The sequence below is a fragment of the Phyllobates terribilis genome, unplaced genomic scaffold (genome assembly GCF_046119375.1).
Source record: "Phyllobates terribilis strain yellow unplaced genomic scaffold, ASM4611937v1 Scaffold_10__3_contigs__length_209671492, whole genome shotgun sequence".
Lineage (NCBI taxonomy): Eukaryota > Metazoa > Chordata > Amphibia > Anura > Dendrobatidae > Phyllobates > Phyllobates terribilis.
In genome coordinates, this window is record NW_027362770.1 from 134,002,163 (window position 1) to 134,023,733 (window position 21,571).

A 21,571-nucleotide genomic window follows, 5' to 3' on the forward strand; every position below is an offset into this window, starting at 1 on the left:
ATTGAACTTTAGTTAGCCCTTTAAATGTGCTATAAGGGGTGTAGCGGTCGCAGTCACATAGTGCCCTGGTGACTGAGTGGCTATAAAGGCTCCTCTGCCACAAGAAGGACCAGTATTAGAATTGGCACAAGGTACTGTAGGGGAGGGCACTGTTACAGATTTTTCTTTGGGACCCAGAATTTTCAAGTTATCCCTTATTTATGAATCAACTACACAGGAGACATCCATGATGATATCACACCACTCTTCATTCTATGAAATTCCAACATGACTCCTTGGAAGTAGAGATAAGAGAATCATGACCTGGATGACTTCTGACAGCTTAGACCCAACAGTGACTCACAGATTTAATCCCCCCCCCCCACAAAAAATAAATTTACCTATAGCCAGCATCAACTTCTCAAAGTCTCCAGAAAGTTCTCCCTTTATGCTCTCCTCAATTCTCTTCCCAGCAATTTTCTCATATTCATCAAAAACTGCAAGATCAGAAAAAAAAATATTAATTTTCTACTTGTTAATAGATACCTGCATCAACTAGGTGATTAGGGGATTTGCAGCATAAAACGTTTGGGAACCAATTGGTTAGCGTCAGCAGTAACAATGTTCAACAGCTCCAACCTCAAACAGAACAACAACTGAGCGGCTCCAGAAGCAATTATTGGTTAAGGCTGGACATCAAATCAGAGGTGGCCAATCAGGGTACACCTTGTCATAACAATATAGGGAAGAACCTAGAATGTGTGGAGATTCAAAAGACACCAAGATGAGTGTTGCCTTCTCCTCTTCCGGATTTTCTCCACCCAGTCATTAGTCATGTATCTCGATGTACTGCATACACAGAAAATCAAGGGACGGAAGAGGGAGGGGGGAACACTCATCAATATAGAGGACTTATAACTGATTATGCAACCCACAATCACTTAGTTACAATAAAAGTTGGCTTTATTCCTTAAAGGGATATTCCCACCTCGAACACTTATTCCCCATCCACAGAATATGCCATAAATGTATAGAAGATGCAGGTCTCCAATAGGACCCCTCCTATCTTAAGAACAGGGGTCTGAAGCGGGATTGTCAGATTTCCATTGTTTTGTATGGAAACTTTAACCCTATCTCTACTGACAGCAGCGCATAATGGAGCCTCATTCTTGAGATAGATGCAGATCCTGTCAAGGAGCCCTGCATCTACTATATATTTATGGTATAAATGCTTGAGAAGGGAATACTCATTTAATGGGAAATATCTATGGAACTCACCAAGTTGCAGATGTGTCCTGCTCCGGCTTCCCAAAATATAGATGAACTGAGCCTCGTCTGTGCCCCATTTTGCTTCTCCAGCTTCAAATAGATCCTGAACACATGGATTATTCATATATTACCATATAGAAAAGGTATAAACATCTAAATAATGTTCATAGTATTGATCTTCTGGATGTGTTCTTAGTTATCAGCCAGGGACCATCAGAAGGCCAAAACAGTGTCTGAATGAAATCCTTTGGTCCTGAGGATCCACTCTCCATCTATTACGTACCTGTTCCGGCACCAGCACCGGACCATGCTCTCTTTTCCTATGGTCACCTCCCTTTGCTGTACTCCAGGTTGGGTTTTCCAAGTAACCCAGTAAACTACTTTGACATTATTACCCAAAGCCTCTTAAGGTTGACTCTATGTATGGTTGACAGCTATGTTGTGTCTGAGTATATTACCACTATTTCTGGAGTTTGCTTCACCATCCATTTCTCTTAGCTGGCTAATCACCACTTTAGTGAACTACTCCTTATTTATTTTATTTACATCCTAGCATAGACCTGAGGTTAGTTATTCATCTGCTGTAAGCATAACCTCTTCTTTTCTCCTAAACTGGGGCTGTTCACACCACAATATGTCCAAAGCAAAAAAAAAATAGTAGCAATAATACACTGCTCAAAAAAATAAAGGGAACACTTAAACAACAGAATATAACTCCAAGTAGATCAAACTTCTGTGAAATCAACCTGTCCACTTAGGAAGCAACACTGATTGACAATCAATTTCACATGCTGTTATGCAAATGGAATAGACAATAGATGGAAATTACTTGCAATTGTCAAGACACCCTCAATAAAGGAGTGGTTCTGCAGGTGGGGACCACAGACCACATCTCAGTACCAATGCTTTCTGGCTGATATTTTGGTCACTTTTGAATGTTGGTATTGCTTTGACACTCGTGGTAGCAGGAGACGGACTCTACAACCCACATAAGTTGCTCAGGTAGTGCAGCTCATCCAGGATGGCACATCAATGCGAGCTGTGGCAAGAAGGTTTGCTGTGTCTGTCAGCGTAGTGTCCAGAGGCTGGAGGTGCTACCAGGAGACAGGCCAGTACACCAGGAGACGTGGAGGGGGCCGCAGGATGGCAACAACCCAGCAGCAGGACCACCACCTCCGTCTTTGTGCAAGGAGGAACTGGAAGAGCACTGCCAGAGCCCTGCAAAATGACCTCCAGTAGGCCACAAATGTGCATGTGTCTGCACAAACAGTGAGAAACCGACTCCATGAGGGTGGTATGAGGGCCCGACGTCCACAGATGGGGGTTGTGCTCACAGCCCAACACCGTGCAGGACGCTTAGCATTTGCCACAGAACACCAGGATTGGCAAAGTCGCCACTGGCGCCCTGTGCTCTTCATAGATGAAAGCAGGTTCACACTGAGCACATGTGACAGACGTGACAGAGTCTGGAGACGCTGTGGAGAGCGATCTGCTGCCTGCAACATCCTTCAGCATGACCGGTTTGGCAGTGGGTCAGATATGGTGTGGGGTGGCATTTCTTTGGAGGGCCGCACAGCCCTCCATGTGCTCGCCAGAGGTAGCCTGACTGCCATTAGGTACCGAGATGAGATCCTCAGACCCCTTGTGAGACCATATGCTGGTGCGGTTGGCCCTGGGTTCCTCCTAATGCAGGACAATGCCAGACCTCATGTGGCTGGAGTGTGTCAGCAGTTCCTGCAAGATGAAGGCATTGAAGCTATGGACTGGCCCGTCCGTTCCCCAGACTTGAATCCGATTGACCACATCTGGGACATCATGTCTCTCTCCATCCACCAACGTCACGTTGCACCACACACTGTCCAGGAGTTGGCGGATGGTTTAGTCCAGGTCTGGGAGGAGATCCCACAGGAGACCATCCGCAACCTCATCAGGAGCATGCCCAGGCGTTGTAGGGAGGTCATACAGGCACGTGGAGGCCACACACAATACTGAGCCTCATTTTGACTTGTTTTAAGGACATTACATCAAAGTTGGATCAGCCTGTAGTGTGTTTTTCCACTTTAATGTTGGGGGTGACTCCAAATCCAGGCCTCCATTGGTTAATAAATTTGATTTCCATTGATGATTTTTGTGTGATTTTGTTGTCGGCACATTCAACTTTGTACAGAACAAAGTATTCAATGAGAATATTTCATCCATTCAGATCTAGGATGGGTTATTTCAGAGTTCCCTTTATTTTTTTGAGCAGTGTAGTTTAACGTTCCAGAACAAGTTCAGATTTAATAATTATATAAAAGATGACTATAAATTGTCTTTTTAGCTTTTTTTCTAAAAATCTAAATACTAAATCGCAGTGATTGGCACATTACCTTGGCATCTTGTGCCACAAGCTCATCACTGACAATGTCATCTTCTTCCCTTGTGCCCTACAAAACAAGACCAAGACCAGACAATAGCAAATTTGAGACAAAGAAACCACAAAGAAAAACATTGCTGCATAATTTATGATACCAGTTTACTCATGAGATTTCATAAGGTAATCAGATACAATTAATACATTTCCAGGGGGGGGGGGGTCATAAATATAAGCCACAAACGACTACAATGCAGAATGAAAGGATGAATACAGGTTGTTTGTACATTTGGAAATCACTTACAAACACTGTGTTGTTGCTGATCGAGTCTTTCAAAGGTATATTCCAGATCATAGCATTCATGATCTATTCACTTTATAGGTGATAAATGCTTAGGTTTTGATACACTTCTACACAGTTTTTGAAGTAACTCGGCAGGGGGGTTGTTCTAAACATCTTGGAGAACTAACCGCAGATCTTCTGTGGATGTCGTTTGTGCAAATCCTTGTGTCTCGTCATTGTAATCCCAGACAGACTGGATGATGTTGAGATCAGGGATCTGTGGGGCCGAAATCTCTTCCTTTACACTGAAGATAGTTCTTAATGACATTGGCTGTATGTTTGGTGACATTGTCCGGCTGTAGAATAAATTTAGAGGCAATTGGACAACTCCCTAATGGTGTTTCATGATGGATAAGTATCTACCTGTAGTTCTCATCAAAAAATGGGCAATGTTGAGGACTGTAGACGCAGTGGTCGGCCAAGTAAACTTTGTGCAGCAGATGAAAGACACATCATACTTCCCTTTCCAGCAGTGCCATCAACTCAGAACTGGCAGCAACCAGTGGGACCTAGATAAACCAATTTACTGTTTGGAGAAGTGGTCTTCATGGAAGAAAAAGGTCATCAGGTGTGCTGGACTATTGAGTCAAAATGTGAAAAATGGTCTTCATGGAAGAATTGCGACCAAAAACCATATCTTTCACATGGAAAGAAGTGATTCAATTATGCACAATAAAATAGGAACTGGGGTGGAGAATAATGGCAGTCGCAGTTATGGACTGATAAGTCAAAACGTGAAATAATGGCTGTTCTCCAAAGGGCTGTAGACTGGTACAATGAGTGTCTGTAGGAACAGTGAAGCATGGAGGCTGCAAGTTAACAAATGGAGTTGGGGATTTGGTCAGGATTAAAGATGTCCTCAATGCTGACAAATACAGGCAGGTGATGGGGGCCCTACAGAGCGCTGATCTCAATATCAAGTCTGTCTGAGATTACATGGAGAGACAAAAGGATTTGTACTAGCGACATCCACAGAAGATCTGTGGTCAGTTCTCCAAGATGTTTGGAACAACCTTCCTGCAAAGTTCCTTATGAGACTGCATACAAGTACCTAGAAGAACTGATATACTTTGATGCCGTTTGGAAGGTAAAGGGCGGTTACACCAAATAATGATGCGATTTAGATTTCTCATTTGCTCACTCACTTTGCATTTAGTTAAAAGAAAAACTATTAACACTCCTACTTTTTATAAATCCTTTATAGCTTTTTTTTCCACATCTGCCTAAAACTTTCGTACAGTATATTAAGGTAGCATCCCTAGAAAAGGGTTTATCGCTGGCTTCACTTGACTTTCTTGATGCTCCATGATCATTGATGGGACAACCATATGACCTGGTAAAAGCCAGATGACAAGAGATGAATTGGCAATGCTACTACTATTTTTAAGCAAAAACTGGTGGGAGGAGGGCACAGTGGTCAGATACCAAATTATAGGAGTTTGACGGCATAACCTAATGATATATCAATGTCTATCAAAGGACAATCCCTTTAAAGCTTTGGTAACTTTTTCATGTATGTTGTATATACGGTGTGTATTGTATGTCTTACCTGCAACAAAACAATCAACATTTTTTTAAAATGTCCACTGGTATCTGTGACCACATCCGACTCCAGATCTCTTCCATACGCTGAAATAAACCAGAGAGCAGAGGTGAGCAGACATACATATAATAACTAGAGATCATATATCATAGGATCCGCTCCCAACTCACCGTCCTTATAAGCCTCCACTAGTGCGTGAATCTGCTGATTGTCCCGAGAGGCCAAGATCTCTACCAGACACTTCTCATCAGTACCAGCACCCTAAAATGAGAGGAGATCTATCAGACCGAAGGTTAGAAGGATGACATCCATAACACAAAAATAACAGAGAATCGCTCTCATTTCTGTCATCCATTTTTTATTGCTTTCTCCAGTCATCTCTTCCTTTCTTCTGCCCTTCCTCCCCCCTGTCCTTCCCGAAATCTATCCATTCATTCCTTACTTCTTCCATAATTTACTCTTATCCTTTCTCTCAAAAACCTGGCCTTCATTACTGCATTTCTTCCTACCTAGTTCCATGCCTGACGCCCTTTCATCCTTTATTCTATCTTCCAAGCTTTTTGCCTCCTGCTCCTCCATCCATTGCTTCCCTCCTCTAGCCATTGCCTTCTACCTCTCTCCCTCTTCATTCTCAACTTCATGTTTCTTCTTTACTTCCTTCCACCAATACGCACTCCTTTGTTCATTATTTCCTCCTTACACTCTTCCTTTCTTTATTCATCCAATCTCTTCCTTCATTTTCTTCTTGCTTTCTTCCTTCCTTCCTTCTTTTCTTACCTTCCTAAATTCTATTCTTTTTTATCCCTTCCCACTTCCAGCCATGGTCTTCTACCTCTCTCCCTCTTAATTCTCAACTTCACATTTCTTTTCTACTTTCCTCCATCACTCATTCTTTTTTCATTATTTCCTCCTTTCCCTTTCTTCTTGCTTCGTTTATCCTTTCAACTTTTCTTACCTCCTAAGTTGCATCTGTTTTTCATCCTTGCCTTTCAGCCCCTTCCCTCCTCCTTTTATTGCCTTCCACCACTCTTTACCTTCTCAACTTCATGTTTCTCCTTTACGCCTTTTCCCCATCACTAATTCTCTCATTTCCTCCCTTCCTTTCTTTTTTCTTCCCACTCTTCCTTCATTCATTTTCTCCTTGCTTGCTTCCTTCATCCTTTGCATCCTACTTTTCTTACCTTCCTAAATGATATGCTTTCTTCCTCCCTTCCTTCCTCCCTTTCTGCCTCCATATGTTTTATCCTTATTTCATCCCTTCCCTCCATCCTTTCCATCTTGACTCCCTCTTATCCTTCCTTTATGTCCTTCTACTGTTTTAAGGTCAGTAGAAACCTACAATTAAGTGCCATTCTCCATTGCTGGCGATTGGGTCACGGGACTCCTTACTATAGTCACACCCAGCAATTTGATGGACTCCACTGTCCTGGATCTTTTAACCCAAAGATGTAAATTATAAAATTAATATTTCATTCTGATTATCCGGTATTGTATTATACTCACAGCCAGGGCATCTTTTATTTCCTTAGCATCAAAATAAGCCGGGGGTCTCATGAGGCCTACGATAAGTCTTTCAAATTTACCAGTCAGTTCATATTTCAAGTCTTCAACAAGATCCTAAGGAAAAACAAAAAATAAACTATAGGAACAAGGCTGATTATATCAATCGGGTCTGTGTGTGAAAGACGTCAAGTAAAATTTGGACCATTGACCTGATGAACAGTAAGTTGACTCTGTATAGTTACCTTGCCGTAGAGGGACTTGTAGGCCTGGATAATCTGAATACGTTGCTGGTTGCTCCGTGCCGTGATAAGATCCAGGATGGCAGGTTTATCGCTGCCTACAAGAAATTAAATTGAGTCATTAGTAAAACTTATGAGTCCAAAAGGTCCAGCAGAAGACAACAACATTTGGAGCCAACGTAGGGTCATATATGATCTAAAATACACCAGACACCTTATAAGCTCCTAGGTGGAGTTGTGATGGTAGACCAGAAAATGTGTAAAGAATAAAACATTCTAGAACCAAAAAATATTCGAAATCGTTAAAAAAAAAAAAAAAAATCATCAGTCAATGGAAGGTCTACCACAGTCCTACAACAAGTCCTATACGACCAGCCTTTGGCTATATTCATATGTTGCGTTTCTGCAGCGTGTTTTTTTTTTTTGCAGGCAAAAACCAGTTCTCATGGTAGCAAAGAAGCTGCTTACGAAAAGCAGGTTTTGCTGCGTTTTGGCCTCTTTAGGTGTGGATTATAGATGTACAGCACATTTTTAATAAAGTTAGTTTTTTGCTTGGTCGCTTTTTTTCTTTTGCAGCGTTTTTGCACTCAAAAATCATGCATTTCAAGCGTTATTGCATTATTGTTAATTTTTTTTCACTTTTTATGAAGTGTTTCTCCCCCCCCCCCACACAAACACTTTTAGTTCCCATAGAGAAGCATATAAAAAAGAATAGCTTTCTGCATGGTGGAAAAAAAAAGGCCCCAAAAATTGCATGAAATTGACAGAAAGATACTACAAGAGATTTTGGGTAGAAAGAAAAAAAAGTTCTGAGCGTTTCTGCTCCAAATACTCAGCAAAAAAAAAAAACCCTTAGGGTATGTTAATGTCTTTCAGGAAATTTTGCTGCACAGACAACCAGAAAAATCCCTCAGGAAACAAGCAAAATAATAAAAATATACATTTCTATGATAAAGCGACTTGCTGTGTACATGTTCAGGCTTTTAAAGAGTCTTTTATCCACTTCAGATTTCTAAAAATACCAAGTGGTTAAAAAGCGACGTGTTCATTCTTCAGGCATTTTCAGCTAGGAAACTGCTCTGTAAGTCAATGGGAAACCTCAAGAGATGCCCGGATGCCTTTTGGAGTGTTTTGCCATTGTTTTTACTTAAAAAAAACCAAAACACTAGTTATTATTGAATGGAGTGAAAAAAAACGACTGGAAAACAAAGTAAAAGAAGATGCAACAAAAACCATGGGAAAACACTCCCAAAAAACCTGAACACCTTGAATGGCACTAGGACCTTCAAACTAGATTTTCTCTGAAAAGTTTAATATGCAAGTTGTCTCTTAAGAGAGGAAGAGGACTAGAACTCTAGTGCCACCTATTGGAAGCAGTGATCCTAAAAGTCAATATCGACCCTTAAACGAGCCTTCAATATGACTTAAGATAAAAGCCAAACCAGAATCACAATTTGCAGACACATGTTTCGGGTTATTGCCCCTCATCAGTGCAAAGTATGAGATCTGATTTGGCTAGGTGAGAGGCTCTGGAATATGGTCTCCTTGTGGAGAGTGACAATCCAAGCCTGGCATGTCAAAGTGAGGAGACTTATAAGTCATGCATGCGCCTCTTGGAAATTAAATATGCAAATTGTCTCTTCAAAGAGGAAGAGGACAAGAACTCTAGCACCACCTATTGGAAGCAGCGATCCTAAAAGTCAATATCGACCCTTTAACGAGACTTCAACATGACTTAGGATAAAAGCCAAACCAGAATCTCTATTTGCAAACACGATGTTTCGGGGGTGTTGCCCCTCATCAGTGCAAAGTATGAGATCTGATTTAGCTAGGTGAGAGGGTCTGGAGCCCAAATACTGAACATGGCCTAAATATTATTTCCACATACCGAATCCCTTCATAGCCTTATAAAGGGCTTCTGCGTCTTGGCTTGCATCAAAGTCAGGGTAATCCTTCACGGATCCTCTGTAGCGGCCTCCCTGCAATATCGAACGAAACAAACAGAAAAAAACCCGAAGTATTATATAAAGTACAATTATGTTCTATAATGTATAAATTATAATTCATACATATTCAAATTGCTGAAATAATGATAGAGGGTTTTACATATGGCAATAACGAGGAAAGAATTGCTTAAAAAGCCGACGACCTGTTATTTGTTAATAATTCTAATATGTCTCTTCCACTCATAATGGACACAATAGAGATTTTTCTGTCCTTTTCCGACCCAAGTATAAAGTGATCAAAATCTGCTCTACTTCCATTGGATGATCGGGATTGGTTGTTCTGGATAATATATCAAATATCTCAGTGGTTGAGAAATTCAAATATCTTGGTATCCACATTACAAGGAAGATGAAGGATTCTATTTCCCTAAATTTGGACCCTTTGGTGATTAAGCTGAGGCATAAAATATGTGCTTGGGGAAAAGTATGGGCAGCACAAATCTCATTAAAATGTACCCTGTATCTTAAAGACACTGGACAACTCCCCCATTTATATTCCCAAATTTTGGTTCAGGAAAATGCATCACCTCTTTAGAGATCTGGTATAGAAAAAAGGAATCCCTAGAGTTAAACTCGAAAAGCTACAGCTACCAAAAGATCAAGGGGTATTAGCGCTGCTACATACCATACATGGGGGCACTTCTTGGCCTCCCAATTTCAGCATTTTAGATGATCAGCTCTGGAGGAAACAAAGGAGCCGGGGGGCACTAGTCTTGACATTTTTGCGGGAGGTCACAACTTGCTGGAAGTCTTGGAATCCCATAAATTTAAAGCCAACTTAAGATGCTACCGACTCTACTCCTGATGCATAAGATCTGGTGGACCTGTAAAAAGTGTTGGGGAATGCGAGATTGATCCAAGAATACTCCTATTGGGAATAACCCTGGCTGGCTTGATTGAATTACAGCATTTGGAGGCGTCCCAATAATACTATTTGTAATAACCCTGGCTTGAGGGAATTACAGCATTTGGAGGCGTCCCAATAATACCATTTGTAATAACCCTGGCTTGAGGGAATTACAGCATTTTGAGGCGTTCCAAGAATATTCCTATTTGGAATAACCCTTGCTTGAAGGAATTACAGAGTTTAGAGGAGTCCCAATACTCCTATTTGGAATAACCCTGGCTTGAGGAAATTACAGCGTTTGGAGGCGTCCCAATAATAGTATTTGGAATAACCTTGGCTTGAGGGAATTACAGCATTTGGAGGTATTCATGGGATGGAAAAGGCAGGTTTGAAATATCTGCACCAATGGTCATTTTTGCTCTCGAATATCTGAAATAGGAGTTCAATTTGAGTAATTCTGCTTTCTTCAAATACTTACATCTAAAGCACACAATAAGATCCCGGGAAGCCATCTCTGACCTAATCCAATGGACTACTAGACTTTGTGGTACAAGCTAAAACTACTAAAGGCATTACAGTATTTGCACTAGTTAAAGGTAACTGGGAAAGAAGTGGGCTACATTTAGAGCAGGGGTTTCAAACTCAAATACACAGAGGCCAAAATTAAAACCTTGGACAAAGTTGAGGGACAACCTTGATATTTCTTAAAAAAATCTCAACAATTGAGGAGGTTTTTCCTTATAAATATAACTATTAACTTTTTCATATGGAAACAAATTTAAAGGGGTTGTCCCACAAGCTAAGTACATTTTAATTAATAGATCTTCAAATAAAATATTGAAATAATATGTTATCTAAGAGCAGTAAAAGCATATGGTCCAATGGCCTAATTTATATGCAATAAAATATAAAAACCTTGAATAATACAGATAATAAAATATGATGCAAACAAATGTGCCCCCCCCCAAACACAGTATGATACCCTAACAGTGAATTCCTCACCAGTACTCTCCACATGCACGGTATGATGACCCTAGTGTACCCTCGCTCAATCCCCCCGGCAAAGAATGGTGACCCCATCACAGTATCATTCTCCAATTGTAATCTCCACACAGCCATCCATACAGTATAATGGCCACAAAACATGCTCCATACAGTATAATGGCCCCACATAGTCCTCCATACAGTATAATGGGCCCCACATAGTCCTCCATACAGTATAATGGGCCCCACATAGTCCTCCATAGAAAATAATGGCCTCACATAGTCCTCCATACAGTATAATGGGCCCCACATAGGCCTCCACACATTATAATGGGCCCCACATAGGCCTCCATACAGTATAATGGCCCCACATAGGCCTCCATACGGTATAATGGGCCCCACATAGTCCTCTATACAGAATAATGGGCCCCACAGTCCTCCATACATTATAATGGGCCCCAAAATAGTCCTTCATACAGTATAATGGACCCCACATAGTCCTCTGTACGGTACACTGGGCCCCACATAGTCCTCCGTACGGTACACTGGGCCTCACATAGTCTCCCGTACGGTATCATGGGCCCCACATAGTCCTCCATACATTATAATGGGCCCCACATAGTCCTCCATACAGTATAATGGGCCCCACATAGTCCTCCATACAGTATAATGGGCCCCACATAGTCCTCCATACATTATAATGGGCCCCACATAGTCCTCCATAGAGAATAATGGCCTCACATAGTCCTCCATACAGTATAATGGGCCCCACATAGGCCTCCATACAGCATAATGGGCCCCACATAGGCCTCCATACAGCATAATGGGCCCCACATAGGCCTCCATACAGCATAATGGGCCCCACATAGGCCTCCATACAGCATAATGGGCCCCACATAGGCCTCCATACAGCATAATGGGCCCCACATAGGCCTCCATACAGCATAATGGTCCCACATAGTCCTCCATACAGTATAATGGCCCCACATAGTCCTCCATACAGTATAATGGCCCCACATAGTCCTCCATACAGTATAATGGCCCCACATAGACCTCCATACAGTATAATGGCCCCACATAGTCCTCCATACAGTATAATGGGCCCCACATAGTCCTCCATACAGTATAATGGGCCCCACATAGTCCTCCATACATTATAATGGGCCCCACATAGTCCTCCATAGAGAATAATGGCCTCACATAGTCCTCCATACAGTATAATGGGCCCCACATAGGCCTCCATACATTATAATGGGCCCCACATAGGCCTCCATACAGCATAATGGGCCCCACATAGTCCTCCATACATTATAATGGGCCCCACATAGTCCTCCATAGAGAATAATGGCCTCACATAGTCCTCCATACAGTATAATGGCCCCACATAGGCCTCCATACAGCATAATGGGCCCCACATAGGCCTCCATACAGCATAATGGGCCCCACATAGGCCTCCATACAGCATAATGGGCCCCACATAGGCCTCCATACAGCATAATGGGCCCCACATAGTCCTCCATACAGTATAATGGCCTCACATAGTCCTCCATACAGTATAATGGGCCCCACATAGTCCTCCATACAGTATAATGGCCCCACATAGTCCTCCATACAGTATAATGGGCCCCACATAGTCCTCCATACAGTATAATGGCCCCACAATAAAAAAAAATACTTACCTCGCTTGCTCGTTCCCCTGCTGATCTGATCTCCTCAGCATATCTTGAGATCCTCTGCACATCTCGGTACAGCAGGCGCGTCGTAATGAAAGACTCACAGGGGGAATGATGGGAGAGAGAGTCACTGACGCTCCTGCCTCCATCATTGCTTTCAACTTTCAATCCAGGATACCAATATAGTTGATAGGGCGGTGCCAGTTGGGGGATCCGTGGGCAGAGTTTGACATATGTGCTTTAGCGTTAGAGGATGAGAAGGTTTCGATCAACACGGCCCAGAGAAGATCTCAACTGTTTCTTTTCCACAGAGTTTATAGAACTCTAAACGTGTTGTGCAGAATGGGTCTTAGAACTGATGACTGCGGTCCACGCTGCGGAGTAGACTTAATACATATGTTTTGGTCATGTTTGCTGTTATGGGAAAGGGTTGGTAGATTAATTATAGAGGTTTATCACATTAAAATCCCACTAAGTCCTAAATTCTGTATCCTGGGCCTGGTGGGGGACGCTTGAGAGTCCTTCCCAATTCAGGTGGCCATATCCAAAATATTATATCACACTAGGAAATCAATTGCCAAACATTGGTTCTGAAGTGCTCCTCCATAGACAGAAGTAGTAATAAAATATCAAAATAATACAATCTATATGGAGAAAAAGGCGTATATCAAAAGGGGGGAAACAATGGAGGAACTGGATCAGATGTCCTGCGGTAGGATCAAGGGAATTGGCAAATTGTGTGGGTTTTCAATTTCCTAATACTTTAATGAAAATATTCTGGATGGTGTTCTGGGTAATGTATTGTTTGTTGTTGTCATGGGTGTGTCAGATGTGACAGACAGTCGCTCTGGACCCAGCTGTAGAAGGTCACTGCGCTTGGCATTGCAGATGCCTTCTTGATCCTCTCATCTCTGTAGTATAGTTACATCCTTCTTCCTTTAGGATCCAGCAGCGACCTCCACCTTCTGCTGCTGATTGCCACATCCTTGCTTGGTAGTTACTCAGTTTCTCCAGAGAGTCGTCGTTGGTAGTTCTATGTATCTCTGTGCAGACTTGTATTACCGGCAGTCAGTTGGTCTCGTCTTTGGTGCCCTTGGAGGACAGTTGGCGTTCTCTCTCTGGTGTCTGCTCAAACTAAGTGTATTCCCTTTGTTTACCTTGTTGTCTTTAGTTTGTAGTGGGGCCTGACTAGTGCTCACCCTGTCCCTTCTCTATCTAGGGCCTAGCTCTAGGGACATTTAGGGCTTAGGTTCCTGCTCGGCGATTGGTGCACAACCAATATAGGGACAATAGGGTTGGCAGGGTGATATTAGATCTGCCTAGGGGTCTCCACTCCCCCTTTCCCTAGTTGTTGGGCTCCCTTCCCCCTCTTCCCGTCGTTGTACACTTATTCCTTCCCTCACCTTGCGTGACAGTTGTACACCGGAAGGGGAAGTGTAGGTACTCGGGAGATGTTTGGGGGAAGGAGGGTTAAGGAGATGAAAATATTTAGTGTTCAATCTACAGTGAAGGAAATAAGTATTTGATCCCTTGCTGTTTTTGTAAGTTTCCCCACTGACAAAGACATGAACAGTCTGGATAGGTTAATTTTAACATTGAGAGATAGAATATCCCCCCCAAAAAAATCAAGAAAATCACATTGTGTAAATGAGATAAAGGGATCAAATTATTATTCCCTTCACTGTATATGTGAACAATAGTGGTGTATGTCTACAATCCTTATGTATATATTCTGTATAATACAGTTACATTATACAGTGATCACAAATTGTTCTGAAATGTATTTTGCCAGTTGGGGTAATAAAAGCGGTTTGATTAAAAAAATTGCTTAAATAAAATAAATAAAAAAAAAAAAAATAGCCAAAAAGTTTAAAGCGGGTTGTCCTGGTACAGTTATTAGGGGAGTGGCACTCCGGCGCACCCACCGAACGGCTGTTATTTGATCTGGGGACCACCAGATGTAAACACTTTCAACAGAGCTGCTAAGCGCAGCGCCAAAGTGTAGGAGCCCCTGCCGGGTGCTGAAGCATGGTGTTTATTATTTTTCTATGCTAGTCTGCAGCACCGTGTTTATTATTTTTCTATACTAGTCTACAGCTGTACTGCAGCACCTGGCAGCGACTGCAGCACATAAAGTCAAGCTGCAAATTGCAGTGATGGTTCATAAATAATTAAATTCAATGACCAACAGAGCAGACACCAATCGCCAGATGTTGGACCCCCGTCGATCTGCTATTGCTTATCCGACAGATTATAGTTCATCAATACCTGTGCCTGGAGAACCCCTTTAAGAGCTTCTAAAGTGCTGCAGAATATGTTGCCGCTATAGAAATAAATATGATTAAATTATTATTTAAGAGGTTGCCGTAGACCTGTAAAACAATAGATAAAGTGGGTTGAACTTTCATCATGGGCACAGAACAGTTTCTGAGCTCAGGTTCAGGGGGTTGTTAAATAGCTGTTTTTATTTTAACCAACTCATCTAACCCTTTAAAGAGAACTTGTCACTTGCCATAAATATGTCATTTCTTTACCTGGTGTGAATGCCGCTGTTCTCCTGAATCCGGAGATGTTTTTCTTTTGTTCCTGCTCCTCTCCGTTCCTGAGATATGGCCTCTTCTTTCCTGTATATAGATCTAGTCCTTAGCCAGCTGGGTGTGGTCATCAAGACGATGCCCACGGAGAACAGTTGATAATGCCCACTTGTCTAATAAGACTAGATTTTTATACAGGAAAGAAGGGGCCATATCTCAGGAACGGAGAGGCGCAGGAACAAAAGAAAAACATCGCCGGATTCAGGAGAACAGCGGCAATTACACCAGATAATAATATTACATATTTATGGCAAGTGACAAGTCCCCTTTTTAATGCCACAATAACAATCCAAGCGGTTGTCCTTAAACTAATTTTAGCCTGCTGGGGACAGGGGTTAATGCGAATACAAACTCTGTATATCACTTATGGGTTGGCTATTTGAAAGAAAACCAAACGTTGAAAATACATCAGAAAATACAGAAGCCATCCACTAGAGGGCGCCTCGGGATTCAAGTCATGATTTCTAAAATCTCGTGACTGCAAAATAAAGACTGCATGAAATTACAGCATGCCACGTGTAGGAGATGCGGCATTAGCTTACGTTACACTATGGAACAAAAGCAATGGTTAAAGGGAAAGTCAAAATTTACAAATAAAAAAAATTTAAGGAAACAGAACAATTAGACGTAAGATTTTGCAAGGCACTTCAGCTTTTTGCTGTGACTGCAGGATCCGATTACCTTTTCCAGTAAATCTCCCTCTGATGAATCTGGTATTAGTATTACAATCCTATTCTAGGCTATTAACCCATTATCTCCGTAGTAGACCTGTTCCTGAATCCTAGGAAACTCTGGTAACATGCAGCAATGTGCCAAAAGCATGAGGCTTAAAATGTTTCACCATTCAGGTTTAACATATTGTTAATCATCTTCTTTCTAGATCCCTGGTAATTTTATGGCAGCGCCATCCTGGATATGCAAAGTTATAGGAGGACAAAGCAAATGGAGCAACTTTAAATCAAAGCCCTATGCGTGTGTAAACCACCTCCATCTCAGTCCTTCATACTTGTTCATGGAAATATTCAGTATTTTGCTGACATGTTTTATTCAAATGATCATGTGATACCATGTGATGTGTATTGGAGCTGAATTTAGCTGGACCCTGTGACTGGTGCTTTCCCTTTTAAGAGATCGTCACAATACTGTCCGTGTAGTAGTCTGTGAGATTCAGTCCTGACGCCATGTTATTACAGATTCCCGAGCCAGTCCTCGGTGTGGCATGAAGCGGGCATGCAGCATCTGATATCATATACACTGTATAATGGGTAGCATTGAATATGTAACCATTGTGCTGTGTACCTCCCTGGATGTGTAACCATCGTGCTGTGTACCTCCCTGGATGTGTAACCATCATGTCATGTACCTCTCTGGATGTGTAACCATTATGCTGTGTACCTCTCTGGATGTGTAACCATCATGTCATGTACCTCTCTGGATGTGTAACCATCATGTCATGTACCTCTCTGGATGTGTAACCATCATGCCGTGTACCTTCCTGGATGTGTAACCATCGTGCTGTGTACCTCTTTGGATGTGTAACCATCGTGCTGTGTACCTCTTTGGATGTGTAACCATCATGCTGTGTACCTCTTTGGATGTGTAACCATCATGCTGTGTACCTCTTTGGATGTGTAACCATCATGCTGTGTACCTCTTTGGATGTGTAACCATCATGCTGTGTACCTCTTTGGATGTGTAACCATCATGCTGTGTACCTCTTTGGATGTGTAACCATCATGCTGTGTACCTCTTTGGATGTGTAACCATCATGCTGTGTACCTCTTTGGATGTGTAACCATCATGCTGTGTACCTCTTTGGATGTGTAACCATCATGCTGTGTACCTCTTTGGATGTGTAACCATCATGCTGTGTATCTCTTTGGATGTGTAACCATCATGCTGTGTACCTCTTTGGATGTGTAACCATCATGCTGTGTACCTCTTTGGATGTGTAACCATCATGCTGTGTACCTCTTTGGATGTGTAACCATCATGCTGTGTACCTCTTTGGATGTGTAACCATCATGCTGTGTACCTCTTTGGATGTGTAACCATCATGTTGTGTACCTCTTTGGATGTGTAACCATCATGCTGTGTACCCATCATGCTGTGTACCTCTTCGGATGTGTAACCATCATGCTGTGTACCTCTTTGGATGTGTAACCATCATGCTGTGTACCTCTTTGGATGTGTAACCATCATGCTGTGTACCTCTTTGGATGTGTAACCATCATGTTGTATACATCTTCGGATGTGTAACCATCATGTTGTGTACCTCTTCGGATGTGTAACCATCATGTTGTGTACCTCTTCGGATGTGTAACCATCATGCTGTGTACCTATTTGGATGCATAACCATCATGCTGTGTACCTCTTCGGATGTGTAAATACTAAGTATCTCTGCAGAGAAAAGTAAAGAATCAGGATTCTTATGCCTGAAGAATGAGTCGGATACTTTAAGTAACTGGCATAGTCCACATCCTTTGTGCTTGACCAAACAGCCTGACAACACTGCTGACACGGTGCCTGCCTGCTCTCAGTTACTGCTATACTACACTGCGTTTTCACAAGGCGTCTGTAGGGCAGTAATATGATGCACGGCTGAAAAGAGAAAGGCATATAAGCCTGTATAAAATCGTGTACTTCTTCGGTTCTCTCTAGATTTCCAGCAAAACTGTGCCACATACTGCCCAAAAATGCAACGTGAAAACTCATGTTAGTCCTTCCTACAACAGACTGTGCCATAAATTTACTGCATAATCCGGCCCGACAAGGATTCACTTTAAAACTGTTAAAAAATAGTTTAGTTCTTCAGGTTACTGAATTACCTAGGATTAATCATTTCTGAGCAGGGTATAGCAGAAATATTTCTCATTTCCTGCACAACTTTACAGAGTCAAAGTGAAAGTTTCCATATAGATAATTTGGTCTCCTGGTTATATAGACAACAGGATGCAACAATAAATGTCGCCCCATACATGTGACGAGCTGCGATACCAGCATGGTCCAACCTGATATACTGGCTACAATTGGCAATTTTTTACAAATATTCTTTAATTGTTTTGTAATGGGAACCTTAAGAATGAATGGCTCCAGTGTTAAAGGGATTCTTTATAAGGAAAACTACAATTATCTGTCATTTTTTAGTGATGTGGAAAAAGTATGGTCTTAAAATGAATCCACACTTTTTATCATTTGGCCAAAATTACTGTACTGATTAATTTCTTAATATATCTGCTGCCCGCATGTTCCACCACTTGTAGAGACAAAGCTCTGTTTTCTGCTCCAAATCCATAGCCAAGATACTCTAAGGATTTTTTTTTTTATTTCACGCCCGGAGTGGTATCACTAATTCACGTTTCCTGTCTGTAGTAACAGACGCCGACTTCTTCTGTTCTCGGCGCCGCTCCAGTTGTCCTCTGCTGGATCGCTCCAGTATTTGCTGCTCCAGTATTCACTTATCAATGTAAGTCTATGAGAGATGGAACGGGACTGGAGCGGCGCCAGGAAGAGCAGAAGACGGCGGCTGGAAAGTAAATTACTTTACTTCTACAGTATTTTAATAAAGTTAGTTTTATTCACCAAAAACTCCACGAAAAACACTGCGCCGTTTTTTGCACTCATTGCTTTCTATGTGTGAAAAAAACGCTGAAAGAAATGACATGATGCAAATTTTAAAAACCCAGCAATTTTCCAATTCAGTCAGGGGGAAAAAAACAAGCTTTTGCTGGCACTGTAAAAAGCAGTTTTTAATTTGCATAAAAGACGCAGCAAAAAAAAAACCTCAATGTGTGAACGGAATCTAAGGGTATGTGCCACAATGTCTTTTTTTCGGGTGGTGAACTTACCAAATTTTAGTAGAAATGGCTTCAGGAGATGCCAAGATGTTTTTCTTTTCCTGAAAAATGTTTTTTTTTTAGGATTTTTTTGGGTAGTTTCCAAAGCACTTTTTTTCTTTTAACGTTTGAGGGTTTTATTTTTGAGCATTTTTGTGTCTTTTACTGGCAATTTTTTAGCAATGAAGAAAGATGCTGGCAAAATGTTAAAAAAACATCTTCTGAGCCTTCCCATTGACTTATATTATAAAGTAAAAAAAAAAATGAGCATATACCCTGTAATAAGTAAATAGTAATAGTACATGTAAATAACATAGGGTACTTGGTTAACACTATTTTGATCAAAAAAGCATAAAAGCCATTGTACCACGACAAGGTGAACCCATCGGGACAGTCCTATCCTGTCTTTAGTATTAAAACCTTACCTTGTGTCCTGAATGTAAATAAGTAGATAAGGACAGAGCAGACACTTGCCCGTGGAAAGCTATATAGATGAAATCCCTAGCTCAAAAAAGGGAACCCCTGTTTGTGCAGTGTACAAGAAACTACAGGGAAACCAAAAAAATTAGCTGGAGCATAAGTTGGTATATGTGCAATATGTAGGAGCATGTTCACACTGTGGCCATTATAAAGTATAGAGCGTCTTCAGAGCGGCAGCCACCTGTAGAATGGTAGGGTCACTTATTTTAACTACTTAGCATCTTTGGAAACCTGAAGCAGTTAAAAAAAAAAAAAAAAAAAATCCTCTCAGAACTCCCTGAACATAGGAACAGCATGTGGATTTTACATAGAAATGCTTATGTGCACTGTTTTGAGCGTTTCAGACCCGACTGACAAAAATATTCCCTTATAGTCTAGGCTACTCTTTATTAAAGTCCTGCAAGAAAAAGACTGAAATATGATGTATGGTTTTACCCGACGACTGGGAAAAGAAACCATTACTTTCTTTGGTGAATGGATTATATTGACATATTAAGCAATGCTTTAGTATGAGCTTTATAGATCTCTCATGACTAAAAATAGAGATTTTACTGCTATGTCTCACAAATGCAGAGTCCATTAGTTTTATGTTCCACCTAAGGTACAGCTTTCAAGGGCGAGGTAACGGCAGCATCCGGGATTAACATTAAAGCAGCAGACTCGGGTCTGTGTATTAATAATGTATGGGCAAATTTGTATCTGGGTTGGAAGATCGCTTTATCACGTACCGCTTCATTCTCGGTTTAATATGTGCATGTATGTATGTATGTATGTGCGTGTATGTATGTACGTATGTATGTGCGTGTATGTATGTGCGTGTATGTACGTATGTATGTATGTGCGTGTATGTATGTGCGTATGTATGTGCGTATGTATGTGCGTATGTATGTGCGTATGTATGTGCGTATGTATGTGCGTGTATGTATGTACGTATGTATGTGCGTGTATGTATGTGCGTATGTATGTGCGTATGTATGTGCGTATGTATGTGCGTATGTATGTGCGTATGTATGTGCGTGTATGTATGTACGTATGTATGTGCGTGTATGTATGTACGTATGTATGTGCGTGTATGTACGTATGAGCGTGTATGTATGTGCGTGTATGTACGTATGTATGTATGTGCGTGCATGTATGTACGTATGTATGTGCGTGTATGTACGTATGTATGTATGTGCGTGTATGTATGTACGTATGTATGTACGTATGTATGAGCGTGTATGTATGTGCGTGTATGTACGTATGTATGTATGTGCGTGTATGTATGTACGTGCGTGTATGTATGTACGTATGTATGTACGTATGTATGTATGTGCGTGTATGTATGTACGTATGTATGTACGTATGTATGAGCGTGTATGTATGTGCGTGTATGTACGTATGTATGTATGTGCGTGTATGTATGTACGTATGTATGTGCGTATGTATGTGCGTGCGTGTATGTACGTATGTATGTGCGTGTATTTATGTATGTGCGTGTATGTACGTATGTATGTATGTATGTGCGTGCACGTATGTATGTATGTATGTGCGTGTATGTATGTATGTGCGTGTATGTACGTATGTATGTATGTGCGTGCACGTATGTATGTATGTATGTGCGTGCGTGCACGTACGTATGTATGTATGTGCATGTATGTGCGTGTATGTATGTGCGTGCACGTATGTATGTATGTGCGTGTATGTATGTACGTATGTATGTGCGTGTATGTATGTATGTATGTGCGTGTATGTACGTATGTATGTATGTGCGTGTATGTATGTACGTATGTATGTATGTGCGTGTATGTATGTACGTATGTATGTATGTATGTATGTATGTATGTATGTACGTACAGTTGTGCTCAAAAGTTTACATACCCCGGCAGAGTTCTTCCTTTCTTGGACTTGTTTCAGAGAATATGAATGATAACAAAAAAACT

General features: G+C 41.4%; 1 protein-coding gene across 2 annotated transcripts in view; it reads right to left on the minus strand.

Moving 5' to 3' along the window:
* ANXA6 (annexin A6) overlaps positions 1 to 21,571 on the minus strand; it is an 88,760-nt gene that overhangs the window by 38,975 nt on the left and 28,214 nt on the right. For both annotated transcript variants that reach the window (XM_073649816.1, XM_073649815.1), the window contains exons 3-10: positions 9,118 to 9,208; positions 7,233 to 7,327; positions 6,991 to 7,104; positions 5,658 to 5,748; positions 5,494 to 5,573; positions 3,618 to 3,674; positions 1,258 to 1,351; positions 381 to 476 (exon numbers count right to left, since the gene is read on the minus strand). In XM_073649816.1, the coding sequence (XP_073505917.1) occupies positions 381 to 476; positions 1,258 to 1,351; positions 3,618 to 3,674; positions 5,494 to 5,573; positions 5,658 to 5,748; positions 6,991 to 7,104; positions 7,233 to 7,327; positions 9,118 to 9,208 (718 nt within the window). The remainder of the gene's footprint in view (positions 1 to 380; positions 477 to 1,257; positions 1,352 to 3,617; positions 3,675 to 5,493; positions 5,574 to 5,657; positions 5,749 to 6,990; positions 7,105 to 7,232; positions 7,328 to 9,117; positions 9,209 to 21,571) is intronic.